The sequence below is a fragment of the Macaca thibetana genome, chromosome X (assembly GCF_024542745.1).
Source record: "Macaca thibetana thibetana isolate TM-01 chromosome X, ASM2454274v1, whole genome shotgun sequence".
NCBI classification, from domain to species: domain Eukaryota; kingdom Metazoa; phylum Chordata; class Mammalia; order Primates; family Cercopithecidae; genus Macaca; species Macaca thibetana.
Window position 1 is genome coordinate 48,954,193 of NC_065598.1, and position 18,101 is coordinate 48,972,293.

Below are 18,101 nucleotides of genomic sequence, written 5' to 3' on the forward strand. Positions count from 1 at the left end.
GCCCCCCTACACCGCCCACTCCCGGGCATTCCCATTGGCTGTGTGCTTCTCCGGCTCTCAATTCGCTGCTACGTCATCCGCGTATGGCTGCCCATTGGCCCTCTGCTATACCTGTCTTCATCTCACCGCCTACGCCTCCATGAGCCGTACCCCTCCGCGCTGGCCTTCCCATTGGCTGCCCGCCCCTTCAGGCCCTGCCCCCGCCGGTCCCGCCGCCGGTGCCGTCGGTGCCGCCGCCGCCGCCGCCGATATGGCGCGTACGGCCCCTGTGGAGCCCCCGCTGCGGCATTCCGCGCCCCCCTCGCCGGCCGCGGGTGAGCCCCGCACCTCGGTCGAGGCGGCGGTGGCCCCGCGAAGGGTGCTGTTCGCCGACGAGGCCCTGGGGCTGCCGCTGGCGCAGCTGCGCCGCTACCGGCCGTGGGGCGGGCCCGGGGCGGGCAAGATGGCGGCGGCGGCCGGGCAAGATGGCGGCGGCGGCGGGGCCGACGAGGACGACGATGGCGAGGATGGGGATGAAGGGGAGGAGGAAGAGGAGGCTGGCCCCGAGCCCTCGCCGCTGTGCCCTGTCCCCGCTGACGGGGGGTTTTACCTGGTCCCCACATTTTCGCTGCCGCCCGCGCCGGGCCGTCTGGAGCGCTTGGGGCGCGTCATGGTGGAGCTGGAGGCGCTGCTGCCGCCTCCCGGAGCGGTTCCCGGGGGTGCCGGGGTGTGGGTGCCGGGGGGCCGCCCGCCGGTGCTGCGCGGGTTGGTACGCGTGCTGAACCGCTCCTTCGAGAAGGCGGTGCACGTGCGGGCCTCACACGACGGCTGGGCTTCCTTCTGCGACCACCCAGCGCGCTACGTCCCGCGCAGCCCGCCGTGGGCAGGAGCGGGAGGAACAGGAGCAGGAGATCCCATCCTGGATCCGGGGCTCGGCCTGGGCCCCGGCCAGGTGTCCGCCTCCTCGCCCGACGACGGCGGCCGCACTGACCGCTTTGCCTTCCAGCTGCCCTTTGCTGAGGGCGCGGGCGATGGGGCGCGCCTCGACTTCGTGGTGCGCTATGAGACCCCCGAGGGCACTTTCTGGGCCAACAACCACGGCCGCAACTACACAGTCCTGCTCCGGATCGCACCCGCTCCCTCACCCGCTGATGCGGAAGGGCTGCCCCAGCAGCAGCAGCTGCAGCAGCTGGAGCCACAGCCCGAGTGCCAGGGTCCCGTGGAGGCTGAGGCCAGGCAGCTGAAGAGCTGCATGAAGCCGGTGAGGCGCAGGTAATGTCAGCCAGCGCCACCTCCGCCAACGCAGGGCTGTGTCTGGGATGGAGGACAAACATTCCGGCCCAGGAACCCCTCAGGCCTGCTCTCCAGAACAGGGAGGAGGGTGCATTGAGTCAGCTAGTCCAAGAGTGATGGAGGTCAAACATGTGCTAGGCACTGTTTTAACTGGGGTTTTATTCATTCATTTATTGAGTTCCACTGTAAAGCCCTGAACAAGACAGACATCTACCCTGCCCTCAAGGATTCATACAGGCTCCTATGGGAGACAGTTTGAAAAAACAAGGGAGGAAGCAGATAGGATAAATAGGGACAAAGCTGCTGAAGGGAGTAAGGGGATAGATTGGGAGGGAATGACTGTATTAGACATGCTGTTAAAGGGAGGGCCTGTGAGGAGGTGAGTCCCGAATGATGATAAAGAAGAGTTATGCAGATACGGTGGGGAGGTAGGGTAGAGTTTGTAGAAGAAGGAACAGGGAGGATTTTTCTGAGGACGTTTCATTTAAACTATCATTTAAACTAAGTCCTGAATGATGAAGAACAGTTATGTGCATATATGGAACAAGGGTGTTTTAGGTAGAGGAAACAGCAAGTGCAAAGGTCCTGGGGTGGAAATGAGGTTGGTGTGAACGATCAGCAGTGTGCTGGGAGTGGAGAGAACTGCAGTGACATAGTAGCGTGGACTGAGGGCTTTGCCAGTGGGGGATAGAGCAGATTCTCTTTCTGACAGAGCAGGAAACCAGGATTCCAGAGGTGGAGAAACTGGTTGAGGCAGTGGTGTCAACCTGGCTCTTCCAGTTCACCCTTGTCTGACCTTGAAGCCTGTGCACTCTACTCTTATGCTGTAATCTACTTTGAGTCCTCCTGTGGAGGCGAGGAGCTGAGCCCGTGCTCTCACAAGAAAGCAGTGGCTTTGGCAGAGAGACAGAACCAGATGGGTACTGGACTTGAAGTTTTTGTCCCTTGTTTTTTTGCCACACTACCTGTGATCATTCAGGGACAGGGAGAAATAATCAGTTATACCCCAGGGGGCCCCGGTAGAAGATTTCCCTAGGTTTCTTCTATCAAGCTATGAGTTCTTTAAGGGCAGCAGCTGGGCCTGATTCTTTTTGCGGTCACCCTAAGTCTGGCCCAGGATCACTAGATTCTCCCTAAAATCCATACATTTCCCTGTTCCTGGGAGGACTGGAAATGGAAATGGGAAAATGCTTTTTAGACCTTGTATGTATATGCTCGGTCAGAAGCCCCTGGCTGCAGTGAGACATTTGTGGTTCTGCTGGTTCTGGTAAGGCCTTAGGCTGTGAGTAGTTCAGAAAGGTCTAACTCCGGGCTGGTGGGCAGATGTTCCTGGGTAACTGAGCAGGCAGGCAAGCACCCACTCACCCACCTGTGAGCCCCACCATAATCTGAGACTTAATTTAAAGGGGACAGGCAGCATGGTTTTTCTTACAGCATTAAGAGTGTGGATTCTGGCATAGATTTCCTGGGTTCAAATCCTGGCGCTGCCACTTACTGGCCTTGTGACCTTGGCCAACACATTTAACTACACCGTTCCTCAGGAACCTTATCTGTAAAGCAGAATTATAGCACCTACTTTACGGGATATGAGTAAAGATGCTCAGAACTGAGTCTGGCTTAAAGTAGTATCATACAGATGTTAGTTGGTGTCAGTATTTAGGGAGCCACACCTACAGTTTCCTGGATTCCTCTCCTAAATTCGACTCCGCCCATCAGCTGTGTGGCCTTGCCTCAGTTTCCTCCTCTGCTAAGGGGAATGACAGTCACTTTGCATGGTTGGATTGGATGCAGCAAACATAGGCAAGGTAACTGAAGCATGGTGGTAGCTGCAAAAGATAACTGGCCAGCATTTACTGATTTCTGTGCTATGAACATCAGATCCATTCTCTCCATGAGGCCTGCTGTGCATGCTGTGTTGTGTAGGTGCTATGATTATCCCCATTTAGTAGAGGGGAGACAGGTAGCTCAGAGAGGTGAGCCAGCTTGCTCAAAGCCTCTCATTTAGTGAGTGACAGGGCCAGGGAAGAAATGCTAGGGATGTATATTTACTTTTTTCTATCTTTTTTTTTTTTTTAAAAAAACTGATCCTCTAGAAAGCCTGGCATGATTCAGGGCAAATTCTGGATTTCACTCTTGGTGTTCCCAGCATGTCATGTTTTCCTTTTACCTTTTTTTGCTTTATTGAGGTATACCTACGTAAAGTATACTGATATTCCGTTGTATAGCCCAGCGGATTTGTACATATGTATGCACTTGGGTAACCACCACCCAGATGAAGATACTGAGCAGGTCCAGTGCCCCAGAGCCACCTTCATTTCTATCACTTTCCCAAGCTGTCATCCCCGCCGGCTGTCATGGGAACCCTGTCTGTAAGATGCGACAGTTTGGGTAAAGGAGTTTGGTCATTTTAAAGAGTGTGAAAGACAGAGAACAGAGAAATCAAAACCTTGCAGGGCCAAGGTGGGTGGAGAGGGTGTTTTTCTTTTAACATACATGGGTGGTTTTAAGGAGAAATTGAAGCAGCCTGTTCAGACAATTGTTTTGGTATCTGGCCCCAGGTCTGTGGTTCCTAACATGACTTGTGATATTATTTTAAGTGGGCAGATGGCTTTTTGATAGCTTCTTTATCTTTCGATCTCAGCTCTTGCAAAGGGGAGGTTGGTGCTCATTGCAAGATCAGCGATAAGGGTTTTTTTGTAGGTCGGTGGCTTTCTTGGCGAGTACATTTCAACATATTATTGTTTTAGAACCTGTGTGCTGCCAGTGACTTGCAGCGCTGCTGAAGACTAGCCACCCTTTGCGACCTAGCCCTCTTGGGAAATGGTGGAGGATCTCAGGGTATATCCCTTACCTGTGGGAGCCCTATCATAGAGGGCTTCCTGTTTAGGAAATGTTGGCTGCAGGCCCACTGTGCACTGAGCACAGCCACATCAGGTGAGGGCATGGGAGAAGTCCGTGGTAGCCATCAGGATATAGTTCAGAAACCCAAATGGCTGCTTTCTGTTTTCCCTGGGTTGCTGGACCAGGCATTTGATAACTCTAAAGCTTAGAGATGATTAATCAAGCATTTATTGAGGGCCTACTGTATACTGGGCACAGTGCTAGGTTCCAGCAGGGAAAGAGATGCAGAGTGGTCCTAAGATGTCACAGGGCTTGTGGGATGCGGTACAGAGGATTTGTTGTATGAGACCTGGCTGAGCCCCTGCTCTTGGCCAGGCACTTCACTGAGTACTGTATTTTCATGCAAGGTCTGGTTTAATTCCGACAACATTCCCTGTGAAGTAGCGGTTTTAAATTTCTCTTTCCTGGATGAGCAAACTGAGGCTCCCAAAGTCCAAAGTCCTAGGGCCGGTGTGGGGAAAAGCCCTCCTGATCTTCCTTGGCACTTGACACTACCCTTTGGAAGTGTCCTATTCCTCTTAAAAGTAAAGAGCAAGAAAGTCTCACCATGGTCTTCAAGCACCCTCCCGTCCCATCCCCCAATCTGGCCTCCACTGGCTTCTAGTCTTAACACCAGTGCTCTTTCTGAGCTCCTGTCACCGTGGTCTTTCTGTTACTCCAAAGGGCCTCGCTCCTTTCTGCTGCGGGGCCTTTGCCCCTGCTGTTTCCTTCACCAGGAACTTTTATTCCGTACGCCTTGCATTCTCCTCCAGTGTTGATCCCTCAGTTCTAAGAGGACTTCCCCAGGGGAGCTGTCTACCCCAGCATCCTTAGGCCCCCAGCTTTTTCGTAGCACTCATCAGCCCAGCAGGTGCTAAGCTTGGTTAGAGAATGTCCCGTGGCAGAGCAGATGAGCATCGCCACCAATAGAGGGTCATCGGCCACCCTGCCTAGCAGTTCTATATTTTTCTGATCCACTCTTGTTTCTCCTCTCAAGTGACTCTTTCAAATGTTCTTTGCCTTCAGACTTTCTCTCCTGCTTCAAAAAACAAAGCAGAAGCCGTAAGAATGGAACTCCCTATAACTTGCGGCCCCCAAGTCTGCACGCTGATTTCGCTCCCCTGTGTTACAGATGAGGAGGAGTCCCTTCTTGCTCAGGCCACTTCTCCCTCCTGTGCTCTGGGTCCCAGTTTCTGCCACTTGCTCTAGAATCTGACATCATCAGTCACCTTTTCTCTCCTGGCAGGTTTTCTGCTGCCCTCGCTTGATCCTCTATTGACTTTTACCGGTGCCAGCATCCCTTGTGTCTCCGCTGACCCCTCCTTCTCTCCCTCCTGCTTCTGGCCAACACCTCATCACCCTCCCCTTCACTGCCGACCCCTGCAAAGAGTTGCCTGTACTTGCCTTCTGCACTTGCTCACCCCATGTAAGGGTTAGCCCCCAGCATCTGCCAGATTCTGCAGGTGGTTTTTTGGTTTTCCTCTTGAAGTGGTTGACCACTCCTACTTGAAACACTTTGTCTTCCCTTGCCTTGAGACCACACTCTGCTGGTTTTCCTCTTAACTCTCTGGCCCTTCTCTTTCTCCTGGCTTTTCCCTTAGCTTCATGTATCCAAACTTGGCGTCTCCACTTGACTGATGGCCCAAATAATTCCTCAAACTCACCTTGTCGGGGACTGCATTCATCACCTCTCCCACAGGGTTCCCAAGCAGTCTCTCACTCCCCTACCTCCCCACTTGCTCATTTTGCTTTTCAGCATCCTTAAGCCCTGCCTGACCCTGCAGTTTGGGCCAGGGACCCTTATTCTAGGGCATTCTTTCCTTTTCTAAAGGCACTGACCGCAGTTTGTAGTTAGACCTTTATTAGGGGGTTGCTGGATGACTCTCTCTGCCCTGCTAGACTGTAAGCTCCGTGAGGGGTAGGGACATGGTCTGCTTTCATTCAACACTGTATTCCTGCAGGCCTGCCACAGTGCCTGGCACTTAGCAGGTGCTCAATAAATATTTGTTGAAAGAATGAGTTTGAGTATTTTTTTTAATGCCTTCCTCCATACTGAATTGTAAGCTTCCTAGTTGGGTTTGCTCACCATGGTGTCTCCAGGGTCCGTCACCAGGGCTGACGCACAGGAAGGCCCACTGTCTTTCAGTGCACCTATAACTGAAGGGATGGGGATCCAACCTGGTATCCAAGTTGGCTGCCTCAGGGAAACCAGAATAACCGGAGTTGAACGGGACAAGTCAGGGGGCATCTTAGTTGTCTGTAGAGTGAGGAATTAATGTGAACGTGATCCTCTTTTATGCTACAGAAAACTTGGTAGGGCATTATGGTTAAGGACATAGGCCTGAGGCCACGTGCTAAGAAAGTGGCAGAGCTGTGATCCAAGCCTGTGTGGTCCTGCTCTAGTGCTCCAGCTCTTAGCTACTGTACCAGGTTGGGCGATGCATTTTACCAGCACGGCAACACTGGGCGAGTTGCTTTCCTTTCAGAGCTTCAGTTTCCCTCAATGGAAATTTGGAGGGGGTTACTGTTAAGCGCTTTATAGGTACTTTTCAAATATTTCTTTGATCTGCTGAACAACTTACTGATGTAGGTATTATCCCCTCCTTAGAGATGAGGTAACTGAGGCACAGAGAGGTTAAGTATCTTGCCCCGGGTCACACAACTGATAGGTGGCAGAGCTGGGATTGTTCAAAATTGCAGATCCTAACCCTTAGAGTTGTGAAGTCAATTTACTGGGTTTCAACAAGCATTAAAAAGAAGGAAATAGCATAAGAAATGCCAGTGTTTCATCACATGCAGTAAAGGTAAGTATTGTTTCACTCAAAGAACAACTGTTTTTCAGTTATTTATATGTCTCTTTACACATGTGTGGATGTGCTGGGTTATGATGTAGAATGGATTTCTTACTATGGGTCATGGCCGAAGTCATGGCTGTTGAAGAAGCTCATGGCACGAAAAACTGCTCTCCTCCCTCTACCCCACTGGATCGCCTGCAAGTCCCAGAGTTGAGGCTGACACACTTGTTGGGGAAGGCAAAGCAGTGCCCCACATAACTTGGTGGCTTTCACAGCCACCTTCAAGCCCTGTTCTTTTCAGAAAGCAGATGGCTCAGGGTAACTGCAATTCTGAGTATCGTGCGGCAGGTTTCTGAAGCCACTTGTCCCCCCGGAAAGTCAGCGTTATCTTCAGGTTGACTACATGGGAGCCGGGGTCTGCTGACTTTCCCTTTGGGTTTCAGCACCTGACCCACTTTGGGCTGGCAAAATTCTTTGAAAACATGAATGCTGGGGTTGCTCCAGAGGACTTGGGTGGTGGTGGCAATGGCAGTCTGTGACTGCTCTGAAAGTCTGCTTTGCTTTTCTCCACAGGGCTTGTCAGCCCTCACCTGCTTGCTCACTCTGTGACTGGCGATTCACCTTTCTGTTCTTTCTTGGCTGGCCTAGGCTGGGGCCAACACCATCTCTTTCCAAATCCTCACCCTCTGGTCTCCTTGGGGACTATCAGCTTGGCAGCCATTGTGTTTCCTGATGGCTGGAGGAATTCGTACGCCCAGGAGACTGGTGTGCAGGCCTGAAATGGCCCCTTTTAGGCGACACCAGCTTGACTAGTGCTCACTAGCACCCAAATGATGCATGTCCAGGATTTCCCAGATCTGTGTGCCCTGGCCCTTATGGCTCACTGCCCTTGAGGGGATGCCACGTGGTACTTGTGGGGCTGGTGCCAAAAGAACAGGTTTCCTTCTTGAAAACGAGCAGGCATACTGCAGGTACAGTTTTGTTCTTAATCTTCTCCCTCCCCATTTTTCTAAGAACCCCTCTTCTCTGTTACCAATCAGTGAGTCAGTATACATTTGTACTTGATTTCTCTTACTATCCTCATGTTGATTGAAGTCATAGCTGCCCTTGAGTTTTTACTGTGAAAGACGGTTCAAAGATACTTGTTTCTTTTTAAGCCCACAATATCAAACTCTCTTCAAAGTGGAGCCCTCCTGGGATGTTTGTTACCAGCGTGGTTATGTAGTCAGTGAGTGTAGAGGTGCAGTTCCTTGAGTTTTAGTTTTTGCATTTGTAAAAAGGAAGGGTATTGTTTTGAAGGATGGATGTGAAGGTTTTCAAATGCCTTGGTATGTCAGTGAGAGGGGCCCATGGTGGAGGAGGTGAACAATGCATGCTTGTGCTTTCTGCTTTCATATCTGACTTTGGAGAATGACTTGTTTGCTTCTGCCGATGTTGCGGATCTTGGGATTGGCTCAATGGCATGACCTGCTTTTTGGATGTTCTCGCCCTCAGCCATGGAATGGGTGCTCTGGGGGCTGAGGGATTGATTGTGTATTTGTTTTTCTTTCTCTTCTCCTTCCTCCAACTGAATTGTGGAGTCCTTTTCCTGCTGGCTGGCTGCTTCCTGAGTGTTCTCCTTTTTCTCTCTCACATCTATGACTCTGTAGTGGCTTTTAGAAGCCTGTTTGTAATATATGTCCAGACTAGGCCAGATGGAGGAGAAGGCTTGCTTGCTACTGCGCACAGGTGGGAGGGCTGGCTTTCTGTCTGTCTGTGGGCCTTCTTGAAGAGGCTTGGTTTAGAAGATCCTAAGGGGAGGATGTTTTCTGTCGTGAGGGACTATGGCAGCAAAAAGAAGTAAGTCAGTGCAGCCTGGCAGAAATCATGTTGAGACATAAGTCCAAAGACTTGGATTTTAGGACCACGGAGGGGATTGGTGTGGGACCAAGCTGGTTTGCTCTGAATCTCTCTTTCTCATATGTGATGTGTGGGGGGTGGCACCTGGGCTCCCAGAGTCACCCACCCTAGACCCTGTAGTATTCTGATTCAAGTACCTCTGGTGGGATTTGTGAGTTCTAGACTCTAGATCCATATATATGGTTAAAGCGTCCTCCCTGAGGGTATTTATAGAAAGCAGTTCTTGCAGCCACTCTGTGTCTAGTGGCCTCCTAGCCACACACGTCCCAGGCCCATGGAGGTAGGGAAACGGGGAATGTGGGCAAAGGCAGGTCTGAAGAAAAGCCTGCATGAAGGAGGAGGGAGGGATCTTGTCTGGTATTGATGCCTCCCTCTGTCTACTTCTAGAAAGGATGGAGATGGGTTGGGTAAGACCCTCTCCCTCATCCAAGAAGCAGCAGCTGACTGGGTAAGAGCCAGAAGGCTTGGGTTGTGATGTGAAGTGTATGACCTTGAGCCATTTACTCAGGCTCTGTTTTATCCTCTGTAAAATGGAGACAATAGTGCTGCCTGCTTCAGAGGATTACAAGTACCTGTCTCATAGGGTGGTTGTGAGGATTGAATTAACACATGTTGCCCAGGCGCCGTGGCTCATGCCTGTAGTCCTAGGACTTTGGGAGGCTGAGATGGGAGGATCGCTTGAGTTCAGGAGTTCAGGACCAGCCTGGTCAACATAGCAAGACCCCATCTCTAAGAAAAAACAAAAAAACAAAAACAAAAACCAAGAAACCCCAAAAAACTTATTTAAAAAAATGTGAAACACTTAAAACAGTGTGTAATGCCATAGTAGGTACTATGTAGGGGTCAGATGGTGATACTCTGTTTCTGTGAAGGTAATTGGTTATGGGTTTTCAAAAAGTTTCAACCAGGCCAGGCAGGGTGGCTCATGCCTGTAATCCCAGCACATTGGGAGGCCGAGGAGGGTGGATCACCTGAGGTCAGGAGTTTGAGACCAGCCTGGCCAACATGGTGAAACCCCGTCTCTATTAAAAATATAAAAATTAGCTGGCTGTGATGGTGGGTACCTGTAATCCCAGCTACTTGAGAGGCTGAGGTAGGAGAATCACTTGAACCTGGGAGGCGGAGGTTGCAGTGAGGTGAGATCACGCCATTGCACTCCAGCCTGGCGACAGAACGAGACTCCATCTCAAAAAAAAAAAAAAAAAGTTTCATCCATTGCCAGAAGTATCAAGAACGTCACATTGCCTCTTAGGAAGAAAAAGGTGTAGGCAGTCGCCCCAGCTCCTCTCAGGTCTCTGAACATGTTTTAGTCAATGCTTCCCTCATTTGCCTTAATCTGTAGACACTTGATACTCATTTTCAGAATAAGAACAGTGACTTCTCCATGATGAGATCCCACCCCTGGGAGGACCCACCTGAAATTTACTTGGCTTATGCCACTCAGGGATCTGACTGGCCTGGCGAAGGAGGAAGAAGACTCATAAATATCTACAGTTGATTCAATCCCTGCTGTGTGTCAGGCCCTGATTTCTACCTGTCCGTCCTCATTCCTCTTGACTGCCTTGTGCTTAGTGCACATCCTGACTCCCCGCGGCTCTGTTTTATGTTTTATGAGTGAGGAGGTGAAGTGACCTGCCAGGCTGATATGGGGATGGGAGGGCTAGCATAGGGACCCAGGCCTCTGTGACCTCCCTCGCAGTCTCCATTTGCATTCCTCTGCCTCACAATCTTGTCCGCCTGCCCTTAGAAAAGGTTTTTATTTATTTATTTTTTATTTATTTATTTTTGTGAGATGATCTCTCACTCTGTTGTCCAGGCTGGAGTGCAGTGGTGCGATCTCAGTTCACTGCACTCTCCGCCTCTCAGGTTCAAGCGATTCTCCTGCCTCAGCCTCCCAAGTAGTTGGAATTACAGGTGCCCACCACCACGCCCAGCTAATTTTTATATTTTTAGTAGAGACGGAGTTTCACCATGTTGGTCAGGCTGGTCTTGAACTCCTGACCTCAGGTGGTCCACCTGCCTCGGCCTCTCAAAGTGCTGGGATTACAGATGTGAGCCACTGCGCCTGGCCTTTTTTGTTTGTTTGATTTTTGAGACTGAGTTTCACTCTTGTCCCCCAGGCTGGAGTGCAATGGCGCGATCTTGGCTCGCTGAAACCTCTGCCTCCCAGGTTCAAACGATTCTCCTGCCTTGGCCTCCCAAGTAGTTGGGACTATGGGTGTGCACCGCCATGCATGGCTAATTTTTTGTATTTTTGGTAGAGACAGGGTTTCATCATGTTGGCCAGGCTGGTCTTGAACTCCTTGAACTCCTAACCTCAAGTGATCTGCCTGCCTTGGCCTCCCAAAGTGCTGGAATTACAGGTGTAAGCCACCACGCCCAGCCAAAAAGATGGGTTCTTCTATCTTTTCTCTTTCCACAGCCAGGAATATATCCTAAAGAAATGATACAAGTGTCGATAAAACTATGCCCAATGCTGTTTGCTGGTTTGCTTTGCGACCTCTAAATGAAAGAACCTAGCTGCTCAGTAGGAAGGGGATGGTATGATATGAGTATTAAGCAGCCATTTGAAATGTTTGCAAAAGTATATAATGATGTTTCTTACTGTTAAATGGACAAAGCTAGCTGTGAAATTATATCTGTAGAATCTAAATGATTTCATAGAATATCTGAAAGGAAATTTTCCAGAGTGGTAACAGTAGTTGTCTCTGGCTGATGTGTGATTGTTTTTCTTGCTGCTTTAGACTTTTCTGTATTTTGTGAATTTTCTATAAGGAGGCTGTAGGACTTTTAGGATGAGGGGATAACCAAAGGCAGCAGAAGAGAAAACAGCAGCTGTCAGGTGAAGGTGGGCTAGCACAGAGGCTCAGAAGGTGCCAGTGGGTGGCAGAAGTGACCTCTCAGGGTATTAGATCCATGTACTCTCTTCTGCCCCGCAGGCCTGCTGAGGAGGAACTGAAGACGAAGAACATGGATGATAACACCCCTGCCGTGGGTAAGCAATTGGCCAGCTTCGGAAGTTTTAGCTTGTATTTACCATGTCTTTCTTCCTACTGTTTTTCTTTCTATAAAAATGAAAAAGGCTGGGCACAGTGGCTCATGCCTGTAATCGCAGCACTTTGGGAGGCTGAGGCGGGAGGATTGCTTGAGGCCAGGAGTTCAAGAGGAGCCTGGGCAACATAGTGAGACCTCATCTCTTAAAAAAAAAGAAAAAACAAGACGGGCATGCTGGAATGCACCCGTAGTCCCTGCTGCTGGGGAGGCTGAGGTGGGAGGATCATTTGAGCCCAGGAGGTTGACGCTGCAGTGAGTCATGATTGTGCCACTGCACCCCAGCCTTGGTGACACAGCGAGACCCTATCTCAAAAAAAAATGAAGGGGCACCCTCTGCTTTAGATTGTCACAGAAAGCTTCAGAGGCAAAACTGCCAGTTGGCTAGGATGGCAGATTTTCTTAACAAAACCATACCTACTTATATGCCTGTCTTGCCCAATGCTGCCTTTCTCTTCCCTCTAGCAGAACATCCTGATGTCCAGGAGTCAGTGGGTCCACTGGTGGCCCCCACCCCTCTCCGTCCGTGGCCCCAGATGACACTTCAGGTAAGTGGGTCCTTGCAGCCTTGGAGTGGACAGCCCAATAGGAGGCTCACAGTGTAACTATTGCTGGGCTGGGTGGTGGGGCCCACTAGTTCTGGGTCCTCTCTGGGTTAGAGGGAGGGCACAAAACTCAGAACCCGATGGGGGAGGGGGAGAATGCAGTTACTCACCTGGGCTTGTAGAAATGTCATTTGTTAATTTAGCAAAAATTTATGGAGTGCTTGCTCTGTGCCAAGCACTGTTACAGACGTGAAAAATGCTCTTCGAGGGGGCTTATGTGTTAGTAGGGTGAGACATGATAAAATAATAGAATGTATGGTACTTTAGGTGATGATGAGTGATAAGGAAAAATATAAAGGAATAGGGAGTGGGTGAGAGACTGTGTGTGTGTGTTGTTGGGTCGGGGGGTTGCAACTTTAGATTGGGTGGCCTGGGAAGGCTTTAGTGATTAGTGAGATCTGAGCGAAGATCTGAGGAAGGTGAGAGAGTGAGCCACGTGGATAACTAAGGGAAGAACATCCCAGGCGAGTGTGAAGTTCCTGAGGTGAGGCCATGACTAACGTGTGTGAGGGACAGTGTAGAAGCCAGTGCAGCGGGGGCAGAACGAGGGAGGGGGAGAGTGGTGCGGGGTGAGGGCAGAGAGGTGGCTGAGGACAGATTGGGTGGCACCTCACAGGCCATGGTGAGGACTTTGGCTTTTACTCCGAGTGAGGGGGAGCTGCAAGAGCATTGTGGACAGAGGAGGGACGTGATCTGATTTAGGATTTAACAGCCTCCCTCTGGCTGCTGCTTGGAAAATAGACTGTCAGAGCGAGGGTGGAAACTGGCGACCTGTGAAGGGGAGGCCACTGCAGTGGTCCAGGCGAGTATGATGGTAGGTAGGGGAGGTAGAGACATTTTGGAGGGGTGTGTGTGTGTGTTTGTGTGTGTGTGTGTGTGTGTGAACTTTTTAATTACAAAAAGTTTCAAACATATATAAAAGTAAAATAGTATAACGAACCTACATACACCATCCCTCAGCTTCAGTAAATATCAACACATGTCCATTCTTATTTTATCTATACCCCGTCTCCTCCCTCCCATTCCCTCTGGAATTATTTTGGAAAACATCCAGACATCATCCCATCCATAAATACTTCTTTTTGTATCTCAGAAAATTAAGAACTCTTTTTCTTTCTTTCTTTTTTTTTTTTTTTTGAGACAGAGTCTCACTCTGTCACCTAGGCTGGAGTGCAGTGGCATGATCTCGGCTTACTGCAACCTCTGCCTTCTGGGTTCAAGCGAGCACATCCGGCTAATTTTTGTATTTTTAGTAGAGACAGGATCCATTGCCTTGACCTCCCAAAGTGCTGGGATTACAGGTGTGAGCCATCACGCCTGGCCAGAAAATTAAGAATTCTTAACCCTATAATACTATCATCACACCTCAGAAAATAGACGGTAATTCCTTAGTATCATCAAGTATTTGGTCAGTGTTCAAGTTTCCTTCTCTCATAAGTGTTTTAGGATCCAAACAAGGTTGACATGTTGCATTTGATTGATGTGTCTCTTTAGATTTTAAAAATCTCCCCCACTTTGTTTCTTTGCAATTTGTTGGTTGAAGAAACTTTGCTTGTCCTGTAGAATTTTCCAGTCTGGGTCTGGCTGATTACATCCAGGTGGAAATACGTTTCTTACTCCATTTTTATTAATTTATTAATTCTATTAATGTAATCTTATTAAATTTAATTTATCAAATTGTATTAAATGAATGTATTTAATCTTTTATTATTAAATTAACTAGAATTAACTCTATTTAATTCTACTATTCCCACTTCCTTTATTAGCTAGAATTCTTCTTTAAAGAAAAACTGTCTCACACCAGCTATTTGGCTACTTTGAGATATAGTTTGTGCAGAAAAAGCAGTGTAAATATTTAATTTTTTCCATTTTATTTACCAGTTTTCAGAGAAGTACTACTCCAAAGGTGATGAATAAAAGGATTTTTGGTTTTGTGTCATTATGAACTCATGAATTCTAAACATATTTGATGAGTTTTAATCCATTGCACTTACTTGTGTGTTTTTTTTGATGCTTAAAATGAACTACCCCTGGCTAGTAGGAGCTTATTGAGATGGGCTCCTCTGTCCTTTTGACACGTCCTCATCATTCTGTGAGCCTTTCTCACATCTTCCATGACGATATGTGCTAGGCTCATCCTGTACTCTCCCTGCCCCAAGCCTGGAAACAGCCATTTACTTCTTTCTTTTCTTTTTTCTTTCTTTTCTTTTTCTTTTTCTTTATTTTCTTGCCTTCCTTTCCTTTCCTTTCTTTCTCTCTCTCTTTCTTTCTTTCTTGTACTTTCTTTTTCTTTCTTTTCTTTCTCTTTCTTTCTTTTTCTTTCTTTCTTTTTTTTTTTTTTTTTTTTGAGTCAGAGTTTTTCTCTGTTTCCCAGGCTGGAGTGCAGTGGCGCAATCTCAGCTCACTGCAACCTCTGCCTTCTGGGTTCAAGCGATTCTCCTGTCTCAGCCTCTTGAGTAGCTGGGATTACAGGCACACGCCACCACACCTGGCTGAATTTTGTATTTTTAGTAGAGACAGGGTTTCACCATGTTGGTCAGGCTGGTCTCGAACTCCTTACCTTCCTGGTGATCCACCCACCTTGGCCTCCCAAAGTGCTAGGATTACAGGCGTGAGCTACCGCACCTGGCCAGAAGCAGCTATTTCTTTAAGGAGCACTGGTTCCTTTCAGTGGAGAGTGGCATTCAAAGGCCAAGATTTGGGGGCTCAGCATTCTTGCTGCTACTAGATTGGTCATTGTTTCTAGGCCTTTTCAAAAGATGGAGCTAGGAAATAATTTTTTTTAAAAGAGAACATGATACATCATGGGTTCATATGGACATCCCGACTGTGTTTTGGGAATTTTTTTTGCATTTTAATTTTTAAAAATGTATAAATTTTTAATTTTCGAGGGGACATAGTGTATATGTTTATGGAGGTGTTTGGATACAGGTATGCAATGCGTAATAATCACATCATGGAGAAGGAGGTATGTATCTCCTCAAGCATTTATCCTTTGTGTTACAAACAATCCACTTACACTCTTTTTTTTTTTTTTTTGAGACAGAGTCTCTCTCTGTTGCCCGGGCTGGAGTGCAGTGGCACAGTCTTGGCTCACTGCAACCTCTGCCTTCTGGGTTCAAGTGATTCTCCTGCCTCAGCCTCTTGAGTAGCTGGGATTACAGGTGCACAACACCATGCCCAGCTAAATTTTTATATTTTTGGTAGAGAGGGGGTTTCACCATATTGGCCAGGCTGGTCTCGAACTCCTAGCTTCATGTGATCTGCCCCCCTTGGCTTCCTAAAGTGCTTGGATTACAGATGAGAGCCACTGTGCCTGGCTACTTATACTTTTAGTTATTTTAACTGGCTCTGTTTTAAAGGTAAGCCAACAGTGTTTAGTGATTATCATTCACCAAATATTCACACCCACCGAATTCCTCAGCTTTATAATCTGCAAGAAGCCCCGTTTTACTGCATCTAATTGTGTTATTTTACCATAGATGACGGTCTTTGGAGTCTAGACAGTGACAGAGGGTGCTTTAAGGTGTTTTTATATAGAAACCCCTGTGGGGCTGGCTGTGGGCTGTCACACTTCTTACTGTCTCTGCTTGTTCCATCCCCTCCTCTGCTTCATTCCCTTGCTTTTTCTCTGCCCCCTCGCCCCGGCCATGGCTCCAGGTTTCTGATGTTCCGATGACTGGCAACCCCGCAGAAGAAGGTGACGTCCCCAGAAGCAGTCCTCCTGTGGCTTTTACAGAAGTCCTTCAGGCACCGGCCATCAGGATTCCCCCCTCCTCCCCTCTCTGTGGCCTGGGTGGCTCCCCCAGAGACCAGGCCTCAGGGCCCGATGCGAGCGAGGGGGCCACCGGGCCTTTCCTGGAGCCCAGCCAGCAGCAGGCAGAGGCCACATGGGGAGTATCAAGTGAGAGTGGAGGGGGGCTGGAGGCCATGAGTGGGTCAGAGGAGCTGCTCGGTGAGGACACCATTGACCAGGAGCTGGAGCAGCTCTACCTGTCTCATCTGAGCCGCCTACGGGCTGCTGTGGCTGCGGGTGGGGCAGGGGGTGGTGGGGAGGGTTCCACAGATGGAGGGATATCCCCCAGCCATCACCTGGGCATACTGACGGACCGCGACCTGATCTTGAAGTGGCCTGGCCCTGAGCGGGCCCTAAACAGCGCCCTGGCTGAGGAGATCACACTGCACTATGCCCGGCTGGGGCGTGGCGTGGAGCTCATCAAGGACACTGAAGACCCTGATGATGAGGGGGAGGGTGAAGAGGGGCTCTCTGTCATACCCTCCAGCCCAGAAGGGGACAGCCCCAAGGAATCGCCTCCGGAAATCCTCTCCGGGGCCCGTTCTGTGGTAGCCACTATGGGAGATGTGTGGCTTCCATGGGCAGAGGGCTCAGGATGTGACGGCCCTGTGGTTCTGGGTACAGAGGGTCAGTTCACTGGGGATCCTGAGAAAGGGATGGGCAAGGACACTAGCTCTTTGCACATGAATAGGGTGATAGCTGGGGTGACCGAGTACCTGGGGGAGGCCGGGACAGAAGCCCAGATAGAGGTCACCAGTGAGTGGGCAGGCAGCTTTGATCCCATACCTGGCAAGGAGCCAGCCTCTCCTGTCCTTCTGCAGGGGCAAAATCCCACCCTCCTCAGTCCTTTGGGGGCCGAAGTCTGTCTCTCTAGCATAGCCAGGCCTCATGTGAGCTCCCAGGATGAAAAGGATGCAGGCCCAAGCCTTGAACCCCCAAAGAGTTCTCCCAACCTAGCAGCCCCTGCAGAATGTGTGTGTGCACTGCCTCCTCAGCTCCGGGGTCCCTTGACCCAGACTCTGGGGGTCCTGGCTGGGCTAGTGGTGGTCCCTGTGGCTCTGAACAGTGGTGTGTCCCTCCTGGTGCTTGCGCTGTGCCTCTCTCTGGCTTGGTTCTCGTAGGCTCTGCTTGTGGGATCAGCAGAGGCTTGAGATGGGATACATGGCCTGTGCAGTGAGGGGACCTGGGTCCTTTGCTTCTGAGAATGCTCTACTGAAAGAGAGGCCTTCCCATCCCCAAGCTCTCCAGTTAACACAGGGCTCCCTGTGGTGACCCCAGTGGAGACGAGGGGATGGGTAGATGGTGTGAGTGAGGGGAACTTTTAGAGTGAAACTGGGCATGTCCTCCCCCTACCCCCTGAGCCTGTATTTATTTTTGTATAATTCTCTGGACGAGGGAGAGTGGTCGTGAGCTGGTCTTGGGGCACAATTACCCAGAGATATATTTATTAACAGCCAACCTGTGCAACATGCTGGAGCTTTATTTTTAATTTAATTTATATAGAGTACCTATTATTATATGCCACAATAGAGCTCTATGAGAAACAGTGTCTTGCGGTGTAGTGTTCTCCTGTTTGGGCATGAGTGTGCAGGGTGGTCACTTTCTGTGGGAGGATCACAGTGGGGAGTTGGGGATGGGACGTGGTCGCCTGCTGCTGCTTCAACATGTCTGTCCTTGAAGATCTGTATCTCCTCACCTCGTGGTCCTAATCCATATGGTTCTTTGTCTTTTCCACATTCTGCCTGTGGGACCCTACAGGTGTGTATTTGGATGGTGGTGGTGGGAGCCAGGGAGGAAGAGTGG

The 18,101-nt window shown here is 49.6% G+C and overlaps 1 protein-coding gene across 4 annotated transcripts; it reads left to right on the forward strand.

The window, feature by feature from the left end:
• Window positions 1-169: 169 nt before the first annotated feature.
• On the forward strand, window positions 170-17,847 carry PPP1R3F (protein phosphatase 1 regulatory subunit 3F). Of its 4 annotated transcripts, XM_050775584.1 has the most exons (5): window positions 227-314; window positions 986-1,251; window positions 11,786-11,841; window positions 12,366-12,445; window positions 16,163-17,847. In XM_050775584.1, the coding sequence occupies exons 2-5, from the start codon at window positions 1,232-1,234 to the stop codon at window positions 17,417-17,419; spliced, it is 1,413 nt and encodes a 470-aa protein (XP_050631541.1). In that variant the 5' UTR covers window positions 227-314; window positions 986-1,231; the 3' UTR covers window positions 17,420-17,847. The 4 variants fall into 4 exon arrangements, with proteins under 4 accessions (XP_050631538.1, XP_050631539.1, XP_050631541.1 ...); XM_050775581.1 differs by having other exon boundaries at window positions 170-1,251; window positions 12,363-12,445; XM_050775582.1 differs by having other exon boundaries at window positions 200-1,251.
• The last annotated feature ends 254 nt before the right edge of the window (window positions 17,848-18,101 follow it).

Bases quoted from the DNA above. Each gene is read 5' to 3' on its own strand.
- PPP1R3F (XM_050775581.1), top strand. From the start codon at position 251: ATGGCGCGTACGGCCCCTGTGGAGCCCCCGCTGCGGCATTCCGCGCCC. The intron at 1,252-11,785 runs GTAATGTCAGCC...TCTGCCCCGCAG, and splicing joins ATGAAGCCGGTGAGGCGCAG to GCCTGCTGAGGAGGAACTGA. The intron at 12,446-16,162 runs GTAAGTGGGTCC...CCATGGCTCCAG, and splicing joins GGCCCCAGATGACACTTCAG to GTTTCTGATGTTCCGATGAC.